At 42.8% G+C, this 20,934-nt stretch overlaps 1 protein-coding gene across 1 annotated transcript; it reads left to right on the forward strand.

Moving 5' to 3' along the window:
• Positions 1 to 695: 695 nt before the first annotated feature.
• Positions 696 to 8,752, forward strand: LOC117875500 (the record flags this gene model as incomplete). The annotated part of the gene is given in 4 exon segments (XM_034766888.1): positions 696 to 789; positions 6,546 to 7,303; positions 7,421 to 7,871; positions 8,085 to 8,752. Coding segments are annotated over 4 exon segments (1,971 nt in total), but the record flags the coding sequence as incomplete, so codon positions are not given.
• Positions 8,753 to 20,934: the final 12,182 nt, after the last annotated feature.

The following is a 20,934-nucleotide window of genomic DNA, read 5'->3' on the forward strand; positions in this document are numbered from 1 at the left end:
ATGGAAAATATTGAAATTACCCGCAAAAGGAAATGTTGTATTTGTAACATAACACCTTTTTATAGATAGTGTGCAACCTCTCATTGTATTCTAGTCACTAGGAGGTGAAATAATTTGGCCGGGGTTTTGCACGTAATATCCACAAAACCCATAAGTCACAGGAAGAGGGAGTCATAAAATCCCAGTGCATATATTTTTACATGTTCACCATTTTATTTTGTTGTAAGCAAACCATGAAATTTGTGTTATTATTATAATTATTAATAACAATAATAATTAATAGTAAAAATTTAATGGTCTTTCAGATATGGATGTTAACATGCTTGAACATTTCTAAAACAACTAACCTAAGATACAGTATTTAAGCATCTAACTGAAGAAGATCCATCAGATGAGTATACTGTGAAAACAGAGCAGTCATTACAATTCTTTCAAGGGCATTTTTTTCACTTGCTCACATAATGTGTGCTCATAGCTTGTTGTTGATGCTCATTGGTTGCAGTGTGGGTGTCTCCCACTTACAATGCATTGTATTTTTGTTCTTTTGTAGGGGATGGTTTTGAATTTGTTTCCTATCATTAGTAAAGCGTTTTGCAATGATAAAAAACTAATGTACATAAAAAAATACTTAGCCACTCTTCAAAATGTGGTAAAATGTAATTATGGAAACAAAGAAACATTGGGCCAGATTCACTATGGACTTCAATGAAGTGGGGCGGAATTACACCAATAGAGAAATTGTTCCTTATGACATTTCAGTGAGTAAAGAAGTTTCTGATCCCTTATGTGGTAGATTTGTCCCATATTTTATACTGCAACCCAAAGTACTAGAATTCCCTCCCATTAACACAGGCAAGCAATAAGTCATAGTGAGAGATGTTCACACACAATGAGCATTATCTGGTTGAAGCACAGGCGTTCCTCTAATTGTGATGCACCCAGAAAATGCAGTTATTTAATAGCTATCAATCTGACATTCAGCCACAGGGTAGGATGACAGTGGTGGTGGCAGTGTTCGTATAAAGGGCTGTATCATTAAACATACAGAAAGGTTTACAATGGGCAAAGCATAGAAACTGGAGCACTGGCGCTAGCAATGCATGTAACAGGAGCTAAGGGATTCCAGTGCAGGTAATTGGAGCCTCATTGCCTAACATATGTAAAATGTATATAGGATAATATCATATTATTCCTATTTATATAGTCCCTTCTACTTATGTTAGGCAATGACATGCCTATTACTGGCATTCAAATTACTTAGTGCTCCAATTACTATACACTCCAAAGTGTATGCTTTGATTTCCATGCTTGGATCACAGCATACCTGTAGGGATAGTGCCTGGCTCAAGGCCAGCTAAAAGTTCTCCCCTCCCCTTTCTCTCTGTGCTGCATTGTGTTTCTTGGTGTGTATATAATTAGATGGTTTTGATAGAAAAGGGTACAAATAATGCCATGTTGACATTAGGATTTATAGATTGCTTTCTCATCTAGCCTTGTATTTGCTAGGAATGTGGCATGCTGAAAGGCATCCCCCTAGGCGATACTCACCCTGAGTGAATACTGCATATAGAATATATAGTTTTGATGATTGTAACACACTGTGTAAATGAACTTATTGGTCCAACCATTTTAAATGGCAGCTTATTTGTGACTGTAAGATTGGCGACTGGACGCTTGTCCTGACAGACAATGTTTTGAAAATCAATAGGGCTAATTAACTTGACTTTGGTCTATCTCTACATAAAACCAAATCTGCCTTCTCCATGATACAAGGGAAAGTGTGTGTGTTGCTTGTAATATGTAATAGTAGTAATAATAATCAATGATAATACTTTGCACTTAAATAATTTCTTTTATCTGGGGATCTCAAAGCACTCTACCAAGGCAAATAAATATAATTATCCCCATTTTCCAAATGAAGCAACAGAGGAACAGATAAACTAAGTGACTCGGTGGTCCAAGGCAATTCAAGTCTACACTGCAATTCAAAACCTGCGGCTGGCCTATGCCAGCTGACTTGGGCTTGCAGGACTTGGGCTGTGGGGCTGTTTAATTGCACTGTAGACTTCCGGGTTCAGGCTGGATCCTGGGCTCTAGGACACTGGTAGATGGAGCCTGAGAGTCCAAGTCAGCTGGCACAGGACAGCCACGGGTGTCTAATTGCACTGTAGACATACACACAGTGTTTCTCTGGTAGAGCTGTGAACAGAAGTCAGATAACCTGACTCCCAGTGCCTTGTTTTAGTTACTAGACACACTGCTTGTAGCATGGTAAGCATGTTTTGTCATCCAGCAATTGCACTGCGAATATACCTTGTGGGTAACATTTCCCAAGTACCATATTTTCATAGTTCCATCATGTGTTCTCTCTCTCATCTGAGTAATTTCTGTGACATAAAAGCCAACAGCAAATATGAATTAATTGATATTAATTAATGAGTACACAATATTATTAACACTAATATAATGTGTACTCATCAGTTATTATTATTATAAATATGCATTAGGTGGTATTGTTGTATCAGGTATGCTTGCATAATGACTTACTCATAGACATAGACTTTAAGGGCAGAAGGGACCATAGTGATCATCTAGTCTGACCTTCTGCACACTGCAGGCCACAGAACCTCACCCACCCACTCCTGTAATAGACCCCTAACCTCTGGGTGAGCTACTGGAGTCATAAGACTTCCATCATGAGATCTCAAATTTCTTTAATAATATTAATGAATGAAGCCTCAAAACACTGCCCATGGTAGGAATTATCCTTATATTACAGAAAGAGATTCTGAGGCAGAGAGGTTATGTGATTTGCCCTATGTCACACGATTTGTTTGTGGAAAAGCAGGAATAGAACAAAGATTTCCTTACCGCAAGTGTCATGTTTTAACTACTAGAACACACTGAATCTTTTAATAGTAACCATCATAATTCTGTAATACCATTCACATATTTCACAATTTCAGGATTAGTTTTGAAAGAATAAAACTGAGAAGAGATGCTTGCTGCTTGCTCAGTTAGGTTTTTTCAATCATAAAGTGCATGTGTGCTTTCCATATACTGTCGAAGCAGTGCAGTTATGCTCAACAAAAGAACTGCATGATCTCTTGTAGTTCAAATTGTGTTTGTTAAAAAGCAGGCACATTTTGAATTTTAAACTTAGAAACCTAGGAAGTGAATTCCTGAAATTATTTCCCCTATGCAGTGCTGTATGATGGACACTTGATGGAGCCAATCAGTTCACAAATGCTTTTTCCTTCTGTATGGCAACTGCCAGAGTTCGCATTGAAGGCAAGACAAAAACAAGCTGGCACCTCAAAAATGTGATTGGTCTTGTGTCATAAGAGGTGAGCCAGAATTTTATTATAAGGTGGCTTATCACCAAGAGCCTGCACTCTAGGGCCTGGTCTACACTATGAGTTTAGGTTGAATTTAGCATCATTATATTGAATTAACCCTGCACCCGTCCACACAACGAAGCCATTTTTGTCAACATAAAGGGCTCTTAAAATCGATTTCTGTACTCCTCCCCGACGAGGGGAGTAGCACTGAAATAAACATTGCCGGTTCAAATTAGGGTTAGCGTGGACCCAATTCGATGGGCTTCTGGGAGCCATCCCACAGTGCACCATTGTCACCGCTCTAGACAGCAATCTGAACTCGAATGCACTGTCCAGGTAGACAGGAAAAGCTCCGCGAACTTTTGAATTTCATTTCCTGTTTGCCCAGCATAGAGAGCTGATCAGCACAGGTAACCATGCTGAGCTCATCAGCACAGGTGACCATGCAGTCCCAGAATCGAAAAAGAGCTCCAGCATGGAGCGTACGGGAGGTACTGGATCTGATCGCCGTATGGGGAGACGAATCCGTGCTATCAGAACTCCTTTCCAAAAGATGGAATGCCAAAACATTTTAAAAAATCTCCAAGGCCATGATGGACAGACTATAGGCTGAACAAGTGCAGAATGGTGGTTCACTCTACTTCCCTGTAAGCCAACCGCCCTCCCCTCCCCCCTTTGATCTCTGCTTGCAGAGGCAATAAAGTCAGTGTTGTTTCAAATTCATGCATTCTTTATTACTTCATCACACAAATGGGGGGATAACTGCCAAGGTAGCCTGGGAGGGGTGGGGGAGGAGGGAAGCAATGAGTGGGGTTGTTGTACGGGCACCCCCTAGAATGGCATGCAGCTCATCATTTCTGCGGGATGTCTGGGGCTCTGACCTGGAGCGGCCGCTTGCCTCTGTGGTTCTTTAGTAGGCTTGCCTGATATTGTAGGCAGCACTGAATCTCTATTAGACAAAACTTAAAGAAGAGAATGACCTGAGGAGTCATTCCCATTTTTGTCTAGGCGCCCCCGACCAACCTCACGGAGGCTGTCCAGGAGCACCCATGACAGCAGCAGATGGTACAGTATGACTGGTAACCATCTTTGCTAACTTGCAAAGGCAAGGAGCTGCAGCTGCTGCAGTGTAGCACTGTAGTACTGCGTCTATCAGCAGCATCCAGTAGACATACGGTGACCAGGGCGGGCTCCAGGCACCAGCATTCCAAGCAGGTGCTTGGGTCAGCAATCTGCAAGGGGCGGCATTCCGTGTGTTTTTGCCGCCCAAAGCAGCGCACCGAATTGCTGCCGTGGATGGCCATTAGGGCGGCACACGTGTTTCTGTGGTGGCGGCAATTCAGTGGCAGCTTTTATGTTCAGCTGCCCGTGGCGGCAATTTGGTGGCTTCTGTCTTCCAGCTGAAGACAGAAACTGCCGCCGAATTGCCACCACTGCGGAAATGCGTGTGCCGCCCTAATGGCACACGGACTACCCCTGCCGTCTGTGGCGGCAATTCGGCGTGCTGCTTGGGGTGGCAAAAACAGTAGCGCCAGCCCTGGCGTTGACAGTGAAAAAAGGCTGAATGGGCTCCATGCTTGCCGTGCTATGGTGTCTGCTCGGGCAATCCAGGGAAAAGGGCGCAAAATGATTGTCTGCCGTTGCTTTCACGGAGGGGGGTGGTTGACTGACGACATTTACCCATAACCACCCGCGACAAATTTTTGGCCCCATCAGGAATTGGGAGCTCAACCCAGAATTCCAATGGGCAGCAGGGACTGCAGGAACTGTGGGATAGTTATCACAGTGCACCGCTCCAAAAGTTGACGTTTGCCACAGTTCTATGGATGCACACCGCCGAATTAATGTGCTTAGTGTGGATGCATGCACTCAACTTTATACAATCTGTTCCCCAAAATTGACTTCTGTAAAATTGGAGTAATTTCGTAGTGTAGACATACCCTAAGAGTCAGTCCCCAAGTGCAGACAGCAAACACAAGCAACTCACATATGGAGAGTGCCAGGCAAAGTTCTCATGCTTTAGGAGCCCCTCCCTAGGCACAAATGAGTGGGTAAGGGTGGCTGATTCCTCATGTGACTGGGCCAGAAGATTATGTGTTCCAGGCACCCAGCTACAGAACATGCTCCTGCATGCAACTGACCTGTCTCCCAGTTACCAATTCTTAATTTAACTACTGACAATGAAAGTTAGGTGATGAAACTGGTTGCTATACTAGCCTCGCCACTGTGAAGACTTAGGTTCAAATGCATTAGAACACAGCAGGGGAAGTAACTGAGCTTGCGTGCTCATTTCTTTCTCCTTCTCAAATCCACCACACATTCTGCTACTGTGCATCCCCTGTTCACAGGATTAAAATGGTAGGAGGGTAGAGTGATGCTAAGTATACATGTAGTTTACTGGCTGATCTATACTGCTGAGTTTATTCTGTGCCTGGCTCAGTTCTGAATGATCAATCCCTCACCTTCTGAAGCACTTAGATTTAGCTAATGTATTTAGTTGCTTTAAATTTAAATTGTTATTTTTAAAATATATTTAAAATTTTAAATATTTAAAAGTATATAACTAGAAATAAAGGTGCTATCACTAGAATTAATTGGATTGACAAAAGAATATTTAAAATGTAAGCAGTCTATTACTGTAAATAATAACATGGGTGAATTAGAGTACCTCGTATTAAATGAGGATCTTGATGTAATAAGCACCAGAGAAACTTAGTTAAATGAGGATAATCAATGAGACACAGTAATACCAGGTCGTGCTGGTGGGGGAGTGGCACTATATGTGAAAGAAAGCGTAGAATCAAATGAAGTAAAAATCTTAAAGGAACAAAAATGTACCATAGAATCTCTCTGGATAGTAATTCAATGCTCTAATAATCAGAATATAGCAGTAGGAATATATTACCAACCACTTGACAAGGATGGTGATAGTGTCTGAAATGCTCAGGAGATTAGAGAGGCTATTGAAATAAATAACTCAATAATAATGGAGGATTTCAACTATCCCCCTATTGACTAAGATTAAGTTTCTTGACACCTTAAATGACTGCTTCTTGGAGCAGCTAGTCCTGGAACCCACAAGAGGAGAGGTAATTCTTGATTTAATACTAAGTGAGCTTTATTGTTGTTGTACAACAACTAGACAACAAGCCGCGGCTGGCAGTTCAATCCAATCTGCAGCCGAAACCAAAAGAAAAATTTGAGAAAACTTACCATTGGTATGGAATGTTTGTACACTCAAAGATCGAGAAGCTGTTGCAAGACCTGAGAGAAGAACAGCTCTCATTGCTCGAGAACTAGTTCGTTATAACATCGATATAGCGGCATTAAGTGAAACAAGATTGCCTGGGGAAGGTTTCTTGAGTGAACCAGGAGGTGGTTACACCTTCTTCTGGAAGGGTAAGACTGAGACAGAGGACAGAATACATGGAGTTGGTCTGGCAATAAAAACCTTATTGATGCATCAACTCCCAGACCTTCTAGTGGGTATCAATGAAAGATTGCTGAAGCTGCACTTCCCACTAAATGCCAAATGTCATATCACCATCATCTGTGCATATGCACCCACTTTAACATGCTCTGACAACTCAAAGGAACAATTGTATGAAGATCTCGACAGACTGACCAAGGCCACACCGGTAACAGATAAACTACTCCTATTTGGAGATTTCAATGCCCGAGTCGGGGCTGACAGCGAGAACTGGAAAGGAGCAATCGGGTCACATGGTGTAGGCAAAATGAACAGTAATGGATTACTTCTTTTGAGTCTTTGTTCTGAAAATGACCTGACCATTACCAAAACTCTGTTCCGACAAGCAGACAAATACAAAACAACGTGGATGCACCCTAGATCCAAACAGTGGCAGCTGATAGACTATTCCATTGTTAGAAGGTAAGACATCCGAGACGTACTGATTACTAGAGTAATGCGAGGCACAGACTGCTGGACAGATCACAGATTAGTCAGGATGTCTCTTCAACTCTACATCATTCCTTCTCAGCACAAACTCCCTAAGCATGTGTGACCTGCTTTCAATATAGCCAAACTGAAGGATGCTCAATGTTTCAACAAATTCCAGAAGAGCCTTGATGACAAACTGACATCCCACGGAAAACTGATCGGTACTGTAACTGAAAAGTGGGACCAGTTCAAGCAGATAGTGACTGACACAGCAATAACATCTCTTGGACCAAAGAAAAGAACACATCAGAATTGGTTTGATGAGAACCAAGAAGAAATATGCTCAGCACTGGAAATAAAGAGAAAAGCCTTTATCGAATGGCAGAATGACCCCTCCTCAGTCTCTAAACAAGACCATTTCAAGTACCTTCAGAGCAAAACACAGAAAGACCTCCATCAGATACAAGATAACTGGTGGGAGAGCAAAGCCAAAGAAATTGAGCACTATGCTGAGACCCACAACTTAAAGATGTTCTTTAGTACTATTAAGACTGTCTATGGACCCTTTAAACCAACGATCACCCCATTGCTCTCATTAGACAACACAATGCTGATTAAAGATAAAGAAGGCATCAACTAAAGATGGAGAGAACACTTTAGCAACCTTCTCAATAGACCATCAACCGTGAATAATAATGTCCTTAATGAAATTCCACAACAACCTGCTCTGACAGATCTTGACTTTCTGCCCACTATAGAGGAGATTAAGAAAGCTGTTAGCCAGATGAGTTCAGGGAAAGCTCCTGGAAAAGATGGGATACCAGCAGAGATATATAAAGCAGCAGGTCCAGCAGCACTAGCAGCGTTCCACAGCGTGATCATCAACATCTGGGAGGACAAAAACATACCACAGGACCTTCGCGATGCTACTATTGTCTCTCTTTTCAAGAACAAAGGCAGCAAAGCAAAATGTGGAAACTATAGAGGCATATCCATCCTCTCTGTTGGAGGGAAGATCATCGCCCGCGTCATCTTGAACCGCCTAATAGCCAGTATTTCCGTGGCAAATCTACCTGAAAGTCAATGTGGTTTTCGACCTGGCCAGAGCACAGTTGACATGGTGTTTGCTGTCAGACAAATACAAGAGAAGTGCATTGAACAGAACATGCACCTGTATGCTTTCTTCATAGATCTGACAAAGGCTTTTGATACCATCAACAGGGAAGCCCTTTGGACCATTCTAACACGACTTGGCTGCCCAAGAAAATTTGTCCAGATTATACACCTTTTTCATGATAGCATGACAGGCAAAGTATTGTCTGATGGAGCCACATCAGCCCCCTTTAACATCACCAACAGCATGAAACAAGGATGTGTTCTCGATCCTGTCCTATTTAACCTGTTCTTTGCATGTGTCCTTAACCATGCACTGAAAGATCTGGACCGAGGTATATACCTGAAATACTGGCACGATGGTTCACTTTTTGACCTCCGTCGCCTGAATGCAAAGACTAAGACAGTGCAGAAACTCCTTCTTGAGGCACTCTTTGCTGACGACTGTGCCCTCATGGCTCACACTGAAAATGATCTTCAGCACATTGTCAACAAGTTTGCTGAGGCCTCGCAATTTTTCGGACTATCAGCCTTGGAAAGACAGAAGTTCTCCATCAAACTGCACCTGGATCAAATGCTTCTGTCCTGAGTACCTCCATCGATGGCACTCAGCTGAAAGTAGTGGAGAACTTTAAATATCTGGGTAGTGTCATATCTAGTGATGGATCACTGGATAATGAGATCAATGCATGAATATCCAAAACAAGCCAGGCACTTGGCTGTCTGCATGTCAAAGTTTTAAATCACCACAATATCTGGAAGTCAACAAAACTGCTTGTGTACAAAGCTGTTGTTCTTTCATCTCTTTTGTACGGGTGCGAAACATGGACACTATATAGACGTCACATCAAGCAGCTCGAAGCATTTCACATGCGCTGCCTCCGCAACATCATGAAGATCTGCTGGCAAGACAAAGTGTCCAATCTTGAGGTCCTCGAGAGAGCCCAGATGACAAGCATGGAAATGATGATCATGAAGTCACAGCTACGTTGGACCAGTCATGTCAGCCGCATGGATTCCAACAGAATCCCCTGCCAGCTTCTGTATGGTGAGCTCTTCCAGGGCATCCGGCATATAGGTCATCCATGGAAACGTTACAAGGACACCATCAAAACCAATCTGCACCACAGCAGTATCAACCCTAGGGACCTTGAGGACACCGCCAGCGACAGAACACAGTGGCATGCAACAGTCAGAAATACCTGCATCGCCTTTGAGGAAGACCGCTGCTGGTGTCTACAAGAGGCACGCAAAGGACGTCACAGAGCATCAGCAGTGCACAATCCACTGACCGCGAACTTCCCATGCACCATCTGCAGCAAAATGTGCACCTCTAGAATTGGCTTGTACAGTCACCAGAGGGCACACCATAAGACCAACAACTGATGATCTGCACAGATTTGTCATCATCGGATTCGATGGACTACCAAGACTAAGTGAGCACAGGATCTGGTCCAAGAGGTGAATATAGCTGGACCTCTTGGTAATAGTGACCATAATATAATTAAATTTAACATCTCTGTGGTGGTGAAAACACCACAGCAATGCAACACTGTAGCATTTAATTTCAGAAAGGGGAACTACACAAAAATGAGGAAGTGAGCTAAACAGAAATTAAAAGGAACAGCGCAAAAAATGAAATCCCTGCAAGCTGCAAGCTGCCTGAAAACTTTTTTAAGACATCATAATAGAGGCTCAACTTAAATGTATACCCCAAATTAAAAAATGTAGTAAGAGAACCAAAACAGTGCCATTGTGGCTAAACAACAAAGTCAAAGAAGCAGTGAGAGGCAAAAAGGCATCCTTTAAAAAGTGGAGAGAGGTAAATAGTGGTGTCCCCCAGAGGTCTGTACTGGGCTCAGTCCTATTCAACATAGTCATAAATGATCTGGAAAAAGGAGTAAGCAGTGAGGTGGCAAAATTTGCAGAAGATACAGAACTACTAAAGATAGTTAAGTCCCAGCAGACTGCAAAGAGGTACAAAAGGATCTCACAAGACTGGATGACTGGGCAACAAAATGGCAGATGAAATTCAATATTGATAAATGCAAAGCACATTGGAAAACATAATCCCAACTATACATATAAAATGATGTGGTCTAAATTAGCTGTTACCACACAAGAAAGAGATCTTGGAGTCATTGTGGATAGTTCTCTGAAAACATTCGCTCAATGTGCAGCAGGAGTCAAAAAAGCAAATGGAATGTTGAGAATCATTAAGAAAGGGATAGATAAGACAGAAAATATCATATTGCCTCCATGTAAATCCATGGTACGCCCACATCTTGAATACTGTATGCAGATGTGGTTCCATCTCAAAAAAGCTATATTGGAATTGGAAAAGATTCAGAAAAGGGCAACAAAAGTAATAATAGGGGTATGGATCGGCTGCCACATGAGGAGAGATTAATAAGACTGGGACTTTTCAGCCTGGAAAAGAGACAACGGGTGCGTGTGACTGAGCTCTATAAAATCATGACTGGTATGGAGAAAGTAAATAAGGAAGTGTTATTTACTCCTTCTCATAATACAAGAACTAGGGGCCACCAAATGAAATTAATAGGCAGCAGATTTAAAACAAACAAAAAGAAGTATTTTTCACAAATGCATGGTCAATCTGTGGAACTCCTTGCCAGAAGATGTTGTGAAGGCCAAGCCTGTAGCAGGGTTAAAAAAAACCTAGGTAAGTTCGTGGAGGATATTAGCCAGGATGGACAGGGATGGCATCCCTAGCCTCTGTTTGCCAGAAGCTGGGAATGGGCAACGGGATGGATCACTTGATGATGACCTGTTCTGTTCATTTCCTCTGGGGCACCTAGCATTGTCCACTGTCAGAAGACAGGATAGATGGACCTTTGGTCTGACCCAGTATGGCCGTTCTTATGTACTCTAATGCATTCTATTATTATTTACACTTCTAGCTTTGGTATATAAGCCCTTTAAAAACTTGTCACTTTTTAGCTGTATGCCATTACACGATGTAATTGAATGGGACTTTTTTTTCATTTGACTGTTTCTCATCAGATCCTACCTCTATTTTGTCAAGTATCAGGAGGTAGCCATATTAGTCTGTATCCACAAAAACAACAAGGAGTCCAGTACTCCCTTTTTTTCATGTGCCATTATATAATGCCTGCATCTGTAACTTTCACTCCATGCACTGAAGAAGTGAGTGTTTTTACTCACAAAAGCTTATGCCCAAATAAATCTGTTAGTCTTTAAAGTGCCACCGGGCTCCTTGTTACCTCTATTTTATCATCTTCCATCCTCCCCTCCTTACTAGGACATAGAGAATCTCCATTGATAGATCCTCCTCTAAGGGATGTGTGTGTCCGAACCACATGCTCTTCCGCACCTGTCAGCTTTCCCCCAACCCTTATTTTAAAAAAATTCTCTACGGCCTTTTTAATTTTAAATGCCAGTGATCTGGTTCCATTTTGGTTTAGGTGGAGCCCATCCTTCCTGTATAGGCTCCCCCTTTCCCAAAAGTTTCCCCAGTTTCTAATAAATCTCACCCCCTCCTCCATACACCATTGTTTCATCCACGCATTGGGACCCTGCAGTTCTGCCTGTCTAACTGGACTTGCGCATGGAACTGGAAGCATTTCAGAGAATGTTACTATAGAGGTCCTGGACTTCAATCTCTTACTTAGCAGCCTAAATTTAGCTTCCAGGACTTCTCTCTTATCCTTTCCTGTGTCATTGGTACCTATATGTGTCATGACCACTGGCTCCTCCCCAGGACTACACAGGACTACACATAAGTCTATCTAGATGTCTCGAGAGATCTGCAACCTTTGCACCAGGCAGGCAAGTCACCATGCGGTTCTTCTGTTATACAATAATTTCCCCCCAAATGTATCCCCCAATCATTTGGTTTAATTAAAACTAAATGGGACACCTTATTTAGGAACTGAATTGGTAGGAGGATTAGCTAGTTGACTTGATACATCTTTTCCATTTATAACTATTGGGATCCATGATCCTACCAAGGAAGTTTCTGTTTTAACTTTAATTCATATATGACACATTACATGTCATTCTGCTCTGAAAAATGATTGTAGAAATGTCATCTTCTTATTCATGAGACCAGTTCTGTTCTGTGTGTAGTCTGAGTGAACTACTCACTTTAGAGTGAAAAAAAAGTTTCCCCCGCTCTTTACTTACATTAGCCCTGCAGAACCAACACAGTTAAGAAAGAATGAGTTGGATCCTGTTATTTCTTTTACATAATTTTTAACTAAGTTTCAGCTGTTGGGACAAATTCCAGTCTTGTTATTAAGTGATCTAAAGCTCAATTCTGTAGCCTTCACTCATGTGCATGGGTCCCTCTGAACTCATTGGAATATGTTAGAAACCATTGGAACAACGTACTTAGGGATATGATAGATTCTCTATTGCTTTCAATCTTTCAACAAAGATTGGATGTATTTCCAAAAATTATGCAATGGGTCAAACAGAAGTGAGGGACTTGATGCAGAAATTATTGGGTAAGGGTCCACAACTTGTGTTGCTGTGCAGAAGGTCAGTCTAGTTGATCATAATGGTGTCTTCTGGCCTTAAAATCTATAAATCTATGAACAAAGAAAAAGAAAGCAGAAAAAAAGAGAAATCCAGAGGCAGATTTATTTATTTATTTAGATTTTTAAAAAATGCTAAAATGAAAAGGAAAATGAGACAACAAGACTTTTTTCCAGGTGATGTTTGAAAATCTTTGCTGTATGGAAGAAGTGATGAAATACTGGAAGGTTATTCCAGATGGCAGAAGATGCAGACGAAAAGGTTCTCCATACCAACAATCATGAGAAGGAGTAGAGGGGGCAGAGAGGAGGCCAGTGCTAGGTGTGCACAGAGAGTGAAAAGAAAGACAATCCATCACGTACAGGGGAACACATCTATAGGAGGTTTAAAAACAAGGAAGCCAGTTTTTAACTGAATCCTGAAATGACTAGGAAGCTCATGGAGTTGTTTGATACTGCAGTCCACTTTTCTCTGTATGTGGGAAAAGTGGGCAGCATCATTTCACATATGCTGGAGTCTAGAGAGCTGGGAGTTGAGTAGAGATGGGTGCTGCAATAGTCCCAACAAGTAGAAATGAAGACATGAATGAGTATTTCAGCATAGGCAACATCAAGGCAGTGTTGATATAGACCGGGGTCGGCAACTTTTCAGAAGTGGTGTGCCAAGTCTTCATTTATTCACTTTAATTTAAGGTTTCGTGTGCTGGTAATACATTTTAAGGTTTTTTAGAAGGCCTCTGCCTATAAGTCTATATTATATAACTAAACTATTGTTGTATGTAAAGTAAACAAGGTTTTCAAAATGTTTAAGAAGCTTCCTTTAAAATTAAATTAAAATGCTGATCTTACGCTGCCAGCCTGCTCAGCTCGCTGCCAGCTGGGGTTCTGTTCACCTAGGCTGGCAGCGGGCTGAGCAGGGCCTGCAGCCAGGACGCCGGCTGGCAAGGGGCTGGCAGCCAGGACTCCAGCCCTTGGGGGGGGGGTTCAGGGTAGAGGGCTGGGTGTGTGTGGGGGGGTTCAGGGCTCAGGGCAGAGAGCTGGGGGTGTGGGGAGGGTGCAGGTCAGAAGGCTGGGTGTGTTTGGGGGTTCAGGGGTCAGGGTAGAGGGCTGGGTGTGTGTGGAGGTACAGAGCAGAAGGCTGGGGGGGTTCAGGGGTCAGGGCAGAGGGATGGGGCTGTGGGGGTGCAGGGCAGAAGGCTGGGTGTGTGGGGGGTTCAGGGGTCAGGGTAGAGGGCTGGGGGTGTGTGGAGGAACAGGGCAGAAGGCTGGAGGGGTTCAGGGGTCAGGAGCCTGAGTGGCTCATGGCAGGGGGCTGGAAGGGATATGCCCTGTTCCACCCCCTTCCCCAAGGCCCCAACCCTACCTCTTCTCTGCTTCCTCTACTGAGCAGGGAGCACGCTACCACTCCTCCCCCTCCCCCTTGCAAGGGCCATCAGCTGATCGGCGGCAGGGAGAGGGAGGAGGAGGGGCCAGAAAGCACCACACTGGGGGAAGAAGGGTGGGGGAGGGAACATGGCTGCCACAGGACTAAGCTTCTGCCTCCTGTCCCCCGCAGGAGAGATCGGTGGGCGGAAGGGCTGAGTGGGACTGGGGGCCGGGACCGCGGCAGGCAGCAGTGTGCCACTCAAAATCGGCTTGCATGCCGTGTTTGGCACATGTGCCGTAGGTTGCCGACCCCTGATGTAGACAGACAAAGTTGTGGAGATGACTATAGGCAGATTCGTAGTCAGGAAATGTCTTGGTCAAGAGTCATACCAAAGTTACTGTCAGATAACAGGTTTCAAACAAGAAGACAGAGGTTGAAGATATTCCTCTTGCGAAAGAGGAACACTTTGGAAACAATTAGTTGCAGCATGAAGTTGTAAGTTACCTTGATCAAGAAAGAGAGATTAGTGGGAATTACTACATGTGTTCAAAGATATTTACAGCTGAGTGGTAGCTAAAGTTAAAAGGTAAAGATAAAATGAGGAGTGAAATATTAGAGCAGGGGGCTCAGAAATTAACATATGGGGCTGCTTATAGAAGTAGTCCTGGTGCAAAGGAGGATTCACCACAGCACATGGGAGAGTGGTCTAATTAATAGATAGAGAAACATAACAAAATAGTGTTATATAAGGGATTTATGTATCTAACACATGTGTGTTATGTGTGAGTATGTATGAGAATTCCTCCACTGGGATTAATTCAAAGATGGGGAAAAGGAGTAAGAGATAGGCATACATACACAGGTGTAATACCAAAAGCAGTGGTTTGGCACAGTGAGCGTAATACGTGTGTGACACACTGGAGTGCTGGTAAGAGATTCCTCTTTATTTCCTGACCACAGTCACATGACATGGTCCCGATTACGAAAGTTTATACCTTTGTCACATGACAGGAATCAGTACTCCACTGGCTACTGTGTCAGGGTGAAATTTATCCCTCTGTAGAGGGACAGCAGAAGAATTATATACTACTTAAAACAGGATTTAAATGTGAAATAAAGGAATTAATTACCTTCAATGAGGAGCAGAGTACATAGGTAGATGAGAGGAAGGTAACAAGTGTGATTACAATATAATTTCTATCTTGTAACAGGTAGGGGTAGAATCACATCCTCCCATAGACCCAATCCTGTGGAATGTTGAGTGCTTTAAACTCCCATTAACTTACATGAGCTTGATCCAGCCTCTACTCATTGTAAGGGAGTTCTTCCATTCCTTGAGTGGCAGCAGGATCAGTTCCAGTGGTAACTTCTGATGGCCAGCAACTGTCTGGAGATAACGAATTTTTGAAGAACCAGGCCACATTTCTGGATGTGTCATCATAGGAACTTTTGTGATTCTGTCAACCAAACCATGCATGAGGCAACTAATGTGCCAAATCCTCAACTTGTGTATATTGTCACAGCTCTGTACAAGTCAATGGAGCAATGACAGACATCTTACACAAGCTGAGGATCAGGTCCTGTGTACCTTAGTTCTTTACTGACACAATGATTTCATACTTAATTATTCTAATGTTTCAGTATGATAAATAATTTTGCTTTATAGCACCACCCATCCCTGTTTAACATATCCATACTGAGCTGTGCTTGGAATTCTGTTGCTATTATTTATTTACATTATACTGCAACATGGTCTAGAAGTTGTCAGGCTGGAGTCAACTTCGATCTTTGTGTGTGTGTGTGTGTATCTTCTAAATTGAATTTGATTTACATAAATGTAGCTGGATTTCTGTTATAATATGTAAGGAAAGGAAGAGTATAATTGGTGCTTTGGAATGTTGTTTTGCATTTCTTTACCTTAATTAACTTCTCTAACAAAAGATTACATTATAAAGAATGGAACTTTGCAGGCTCTTTATACCATAGACTAACCCCTTTTGGTGTTATGACAAAAATATTGTCGAAATGGCAGTTTCTAAAGTCTGAAATATGTCTACTTGACACACACAATAGTTCTATAGTATTTCACAATGCTTTGAATATGGATTTCATTCCATATTATACATTGCATGAGTAACATTCTAATGGTACTTTTGTATAGAGATTTGCATTAGAATTGGTCCTTTTGGTGCTGTTACCATGTCACCTTTATGGAAGGATTTTAGTAAGCTTTCTGCACAATGTGTATTATTCTTAATGCATATCTCAGCAGATACAATAATGTGTCAATGGGTGATTAAATGCTCTGCTAAATTCCCACAGAGGTTGGTTTAAATGGAAGAACTGGGACAATTCAAGTCAGGGTCCAAAAGGAAAGAAACTTAATAGTTCAGTTCAAATGGAGGTGGGTTTGAAGGATTTGTAGTCCTTTTATTTACTTGCAGATATTCTAGTTTTGATACATCCATTCAGTGTCCTGGAATAAATCCAAATCACATGAAAGTAACAAAATTATGTACAGCAACATTATTGTTAATGAGTTCCTTTCCCCCCAAGCTCCACCTGTAATTTTGAACAGCACATTTACTCTACTGATGCAATATAATTAATAAATAATAGTAACAGTTAAAATATGTAACCTACAGAATTTAATTAATTTTACTACCATTATAAATAACATTAATTAAGAAGTTAAATACTACCCTTTATGTTTCAGTAACGTTATGGGGCCAAATATGGCAGCAGGTTATGCATGTGCATATGGCAGAAAAGACACAGCCAAAGGAGGTGTTGTTTAGGGCAGAAGTGTTTTATGTCTTCTACTTCCACCAAGCCCCTGAAGATGTCACTTTGCAGGCTCTTCCACAGGTGTTCTGTGAGTTGGACAATCCAGAGCAGGGCCCGGAGGGTGTGGTCTGAGTAATTTAGTACATAAACACCCTAACCAGATGCCACGCACCCCAGTCTGATGAAGATTTCTCCTGCCTCTGGCAGGGATAATCTGCACATGACACTGTATGGGACTGGGTCAACCAGAACATAGACTCTTTTTAAAAGTGCCACCTGGAATTTGATCTGTGAAAGGTTATTAAGCAGTCATACAGATGATCTCTCACTAAGGCCAAAAGATGTCACTTTTGCGGCTACATCCTGCTTGTAGTTCAACTGATCAAATAACATATTTCTCATTTAAACCCAAATTCAGTAAAGCACTTAAAGACAGGCTTAATTTTAAACACAACCTTATGTTCACTCCTTTTCAGAAAAATACTTACGTACATGCTTAACTCCCTTTGATTTCAATGGAATTAAGCATCTACGTAAGTGCTTTGTCGAATCAGGGCCATAATGTCTCCCTACTTTAAACATATCTGAACATGTTAATTCAAAGGAGTTTTTAGTATGATTATTGTTGGCCCCATGTTTTATTACCCGTCCCATATTCCTCATTCTTTTGCATTGCTCCACTGGATTTGTTTCTCTGGGTATAAGTGAGGGTGTTTTAATTATGTTTTTTTATTGTATTTAATCATGTTTTATTAGGTTATGCAGCTCTCTGAGCTCTTGGCTAAAATACTATATAAAACAAACATTAATGCATTCCATTTTAGTTTTGACTTACTTTGGAGTGTATTCCACATATTTACATTATAAAGTTTAGAAACAAAATAAAAAGCAGGTCAGTATAATTTATTGGAACCCTGGTTATATGTTCAGTTGGAAAACTTCATAAATTATGGCTCAGAGTATAAAACCCAATTGCCATTTACAGAATTCTTATTTTTGCCTTCCATACATATAGGATCACAGTAGTTAGTGATGGAACAGACTAACTAAACTATCAAATACATTGTATAGAGGAGATCTCAGATCTTAATTTAATACTAACTTGGTGTGAACCAAAGGGAGGATGCATCAGTGCAGCTGCCTCAGTGGCTGGTCACCAATGGCTGGAATTGGGGCAAATCCTCAGAGTAGACAAGACCTTCAGCTCAGGTCCTCTGAGAATGGTAATGGAAAATTAAAATGGAAGAATCCTGTGTGGCCCACTCCCTAAAAGTAAAGATAATTAAATGGCTGAAACATAGAACTACAGTCTCTCTATAACTTGCTTCTGCCCAAACTCTTGCTTCTGTGGTATACATTTTTTTTATTTGAATATGATGTAATGGGGTGAAAATTATGTCTGAATGAGCTCTCGCCTGACAAACTGGGAAAAAAAGACTTCAGGAGCAGACCATATTTGCACAGACACACTTACTCTGCCTAGGTGCTCAGCAGGTGGAGCGGCTTTGCGAAAGTCATCAATTTTGGCTGGTTTTGAGGTACCAGTATGGGGCGGCACCAGCTAAAGGGGAGGACATGTGACCTCCCCATGTGTCTCCTCCCCATCCCGCCTCCAGCTTGGGGCCCCCATGCTACCCCTGCCCTCCCTCCACCCCATGTTACCTGTGGGGGGGAGGGGCTCTGTCCTCCTGCTGCGCCAGTTCCCCCCCAGCACGTTCAGCTGCTCTCCCTGACAGCCAGTCCCAGGTGGGGAGTGGGATGGAGCCGCTCCCAGACGCTGCCCGGTGCAGCACAGCAGCTGCCTAGGAGAACACCTGGTGGCAGTGGTGGCAGACATGCTCCTTGCCCAGGCTCAGCTTCTGGAACAGGGGCCAAGTGAGCCAGAGCCCCTCCTCCCTGCCTCCCAGCATGCTCTGTATGCAGCAGCAGCAGCTGGCTGCCAGAGAGCCTGGCTGGGGAGGGGTGGCAGCAGCAGCCTACTCCCTGCCCAGGCTTGGCTTCCTGGGACAGGGGCTGACTCCGAGCATGCTAGGGAGGGAGGGGGAACTCCAGCTCGCTCCACAGCTGTCCCTGGAAGCTGAGCCTGGGCTGGGTGCAGCCTGACACCACAGCCAGGCGCTCTTCCAGGCAGCTGCTGCGCATCTCAGCATGGCTGGAAGAGGTTCTGGCCTCACCCCTTTCACTCCAGGTCTGGCTCTGCCTCTTCCACTCCCCATCGGGGCTGGCTGCTGGAGGGGGGGGCACTTGACCCTCTATGTCCCCCTGGGGAGTCGCATGCTGGAAACTGAAACTCACTTTGTAAGCAGGAGTAGGAATACCAAATCCCAGTGAAAAAGAGAAGATCTGGAGACTGTTTCTATGGGGGTGGTGTGGCCTCTTCTGAAGGAGTTCTAGACACCCATTGACTCTCTCTGCTCCAGTGTTTGAGGACAGGTCTGGTTATATGCAGTGGAGAGTCTATTGTTTCTGTTCAGTGATTACCTGAGTTGAATCACTGATAAGCAGGTCTAGAAGCAAAATCTTAGGGGGAGGGGGAGCAGTGTTGCAGTAAAAGACAACCCAGAGGCTGCCTAGCAGTTGGATTCCCTGCACCCAGTGAAATTGCTGAGAGCTGAAATCATTAAAAGCTTGGCTAAATGGTCGAACCTCAGAACACAGCATGGCAAAAGTGGCAGTGAGTGGCAAGCAGCAGCAGCAGAGGAAACAGCTAAAGCAGTGGCAATAAGCCAGATGTAGAGGTGTGCGGGAGCAGCAGACATTGCTCAATGCCCTCTCCTACCTTTCAGAGGTGGGAGGGGAACCCGCTTGAATGCACTTCTGAAATCTGGGTCTTTGCTGACCAAGGAAAACCAACTGTGAGTGAGGTGCAGTGGAGGGAAAAGGGACATGTTTAGTATTTCATTTTAATGTCCCCATTGTTTGCTATAAGCATGGTAAAGGGGCATTCATTCATTAGACTTTCACAATGCCGCAAGGTGGGAAACTGAGGCAAAGGATGCTGTCCAATGTACTGTGGGGTTGGTGTTTGCTTATGGTTACAAGCTTTTGAATTGTGGTCGTGGTGTTTTAACAAATTAATGCTGGGTTCACTTTCCCTTTTAATAAAAGTGCTCTTTTGTTATACCTCAACTCAGTGCTTGCTCCTAGGGGTGGTGTTTAGTTTCCCCAGATTACCGGGTGGGGCCTGAAGCTGGTTCTGTTTTTAATTGTTAAGAGGAACCCATAGATATTGATCCCAGCCCTTGTTGCTGCTGACACCATCTGCCAGAAGGGCTACAATTATGTTATTTTATTATGGTAACAATCTAGAGACCACATTTTGTATTGGCCCCATCGTACTAGGAGCTATACAAACATAGTAAGAGACAATCCCAGCCCTGAGGCATTTGCAGCATAAAAGAGACAGGAGGTGCGAGGGTTAAATAAGGGCACAGAGGTGAAGTGACTTGCCCAAAGTCACACAGCACATCAGTGGGAGAACCAAGAACAAAAGCCAGCTCTTCTGAGTTGCAATCTGTTGTCCTACCCACTAGACCACACTATCTTTCAGTGAAATGTAATTAACATAAAGGGGGGTGGAAACAGTGCTGTGAAATCCTGTTTAACAATACAAAGCACTGGATGGTGCTTTGAATTACAACAGGAAATGATATACAGTATCTGGTTGGTTTTTAAAAATTGAGTTTAGAAAAATAAAGTATCGCTATCAAAAAAGAGTAAAAACACATTGGCACTATACAGTATGTTAACGAATGGCTCACAGAATTCTTCACACAGAATGGCTCACTCTAAATTTAGAAATTTAGTGATAGCAAAGCAAGCGAAAAAGTTTTGCTGCTTTATCAGCATTAGAAACGACTATCAATTTCAAACATAACATTCAAACATATAAAGCAAGCCATATTG

This window comes from Trachemys scripta, chromosome 3, assembly GCF_013100865.1.
Source record: "Trachemys scripta elegans isolate TJP31775 chromosome 3, CAS_Tse_1.0, whole genome shotgun sequence".
In the NCBI taxonomy this organism is placed as follows: domain Eukaryota; kingdom Metazoa; phylum Chordata; order Testudines; family Emydidae; genus Trachemys; species Trachemys scripta.